Source organism: Meles meles, chromosome 2 (genome assembly GCF_922984935.1).
Source record: "Meles meles chromosome 2, mMelMel3.1 paternal haplotype, whole genome shotgun sequence".
Classification (NCBI taxonomy): domain Eukaryota; kingdom Metazoa; phylum Chordata; class Mammalia; order Carnivora; family Mustelidae; genus Meles; species Meles meles.
The window spans coordinates 66,179,197-66,181,470 of NC_060067.1; the positions used below are offsets into that span (position 1 = coordinate 66,179,197).

At 45.7% G+C, this 2,274-nt stretch overlaps 1 protein-coding gene across 1 annotated transcript; it reads right to left on the reverse strand.

The window, feature by feature from the left end:
- Positions 1-488: 488 nt before the first annotated feature.
- LOC123936777 (5'-AMP-activated protein kinase subunit gamma-1-like) lies at positions 489-1,545 on the reverse strand. Its single transcript, XM_045997354.1, has one exon. It carries the CDS (start codon positions 1,514-1,516, stop codon positions 524-526), a length of 993 nt encoding a protein of 330 aa, XP_045853310.1. The 5' UTR covers positions 1,517-1,545; the 3' UTR covers positions 489-523.
- Between the last annotated feature and the right edge of the window lie 729 nt (positions 1,546-2,274).

The following is a 2,274-nucleotide window of genomic DNA, read 5'->3' on the forward strand; positions in this document are numbered from 1 at the left end:
CTCCTCCTCCACATAACCCCCATCTCCCTTCATTTGCACATAGCACAGGAACCCAACGACCCTCCTCCCTACAATCCTTCCACCTCCCATTATGGGAAGAAATGTCACTAAATGGACTCAGCCTCCTCCATACAGCATGAAACAGGATGAATAAAAATATCTTTAGGAAGAGTTTTGTTGTGCTTTTATCTTAGGGTGGAGTCAGGGACAGAGAGAGAGGTGAAGGTTGGGTGAGGTCTGGGGATCTCTTAGAGATCAGAATTGGCCTGAGGGGCACATAGCCCATCATTCACCCAGAAAGGGGGCTCCATCTAAGAGGGCAAGGGCTAGGATGGGCTAGGCTGTGTTAGGATACGGATAGCTAAAAATCCATTCTCTTTCCTTCCCCCCTCCCCCACACCCTCCCCAGCTCCCGAGCAGGGAACAGAGTCACAATTCTCAAGGTTTCATCCATGGTTGCTAGAGCATGGGGCAGGCAGTAAGTGGGGCATATCCCCTGTTGCTGCCTGACCCCTTCCCCAGCTCAGGGCTTCTCTCCTCCTGTGAGCACCAGGGCCTGCAAGATGTCAGACAGTGATACAATCCCTTTGACCACGTCATTCTCATCAACCATGACAAGTCGGTGAACCTCTGCTTCCACCAATCTGTTGATGATGGTCTCCAGAGTCTCATACAGGTAGCACTTGAGGACTCCCTCAAAGTAATGGGAGCGATGCTGCAAGGCTTTGGTCACAGACACATCTAGGTTGTTGTAGGTCTTTTCTGCTGCCAGATTGATAACATCAAACTTGGAGTAGATGTCCACCACACGCCCTTTCTCATCTGCTACTGGCAGTGCTGAGACGCGGTGTTGTACAAAGATCCCCAGAGCCATGTAGACAGGGGTGGTGGTGCGGACCATAGCAATGTTGGCATAGGTGCCAATCTGCAGCTCTTCCAGAGACTTAGACATGAACTCTGGCTTGGGGAACTCAGTGATAAACAATTTGAGGAACTTGAGGATGCACTTGTGGGTGAGGATGTATAAGGTGTTGCCTGATTCCGGGTCAATAACTGGCAGCCTGTGGATCTTGTTTCGAATTAATGAAGAGACAGCATCAAACAAGCTGGCATTAGGAGAAATGCAGATGAGTGGTTTGAAGGAGTCCTGTAGGTACACCTCTCTCCAAGTTTCTATCTTGTGTTCTTCTAGCTCATAGATCTGTACCAAGGCTGATTGATAGTAGCAATGCAGGATATTGATGAAATCGCTGATGGTCAGCATGCCTACAAAACTTTGCTTCTTACTATGCCACAAAGGTGCAGCCCGTACACCATTAGTCACCAAAGCAAAGAAAGCTTTCTTCACCTGCAGGGAAGTATCAGATACAACCAATTTGGAGCTTGTGGGAATCAGGTCATAGCAACGATGAGATTTCATGAAGGAAGTATACACACTATTGTTGGATTCTGGGGTCTCTTGAGGATGCTCATTTTCCACAGCTGGGGAGCTATCTGAAAAAGTGACCATCTCCATTTCAAGAGGCGCTGACTGGGTTTGCTCGCTTTAGGAAGCTCTCTGATAGCAGGGCAGGAGGGCTGAAAAAGCTTTTGATATTGATGAAATCCCAATAGTTCATTTTTGCCCTTGCTTCCCTTGCCTTTGGCAATGTTCCTAGGAAGATGTTGCTGCAGCTGAGGTCGAAGAGGTTGCTGCCTGCGTTCTCCTCAAGGATTTTGATGGATTCCTTTCTCACATTGAGGCCCTTCATCCATTTTGAGTCTATTTTCGTGTGTGGTGTAAGGAAGTGGTCCAATTTCATTTTTCTGCCTGTGGCTGTCCAATTTTCCCAGCACCATTTATTGAAGAGGCTGTCTTTTTTCCATTGGACATTCTTTCCTGCTTTGTCGAAGATTAGTTGACCATAGAGTTGAGGGTCTATTCCTGGGCTCTCTATTCTGTTCCATTGATCTATGTGTCTGTTTTTGTGCCAGTACCATGTTGTGTTGATGATGACAGCTTTGTAATAGAGCTTGAAATCCGGAATTGTGATGCCACCAACTTTGGCTTTCTTTTTCAATATTCCTTTGGCTATTCGAGGTCTTTTCTGGTTCCATATAAATTTTAGGATTATTTGTTCCATTTCTTTGGAAAAAATGGATGGTATTTTGATAGGGATTGCATTAAATGTGTAGATTGCTTTAGGTAGCATAGACATTTTCACAATATTTATTCTTCCAATCCAAGAGCATGGAATATTTTTCCATTTCTTTGTGTCTTCCTCAATTTCTTTC

Bases quoted from the DNA above. Each gene is read 5' to 3' on its own strand.
- LOC123936777 (XM_045997354.1), bottom strand. From the start codon at position 1,516: ATGGAGATGGTCACTTTTTCAGATAGCTCCCCAGCTGTGGAAAATGAG.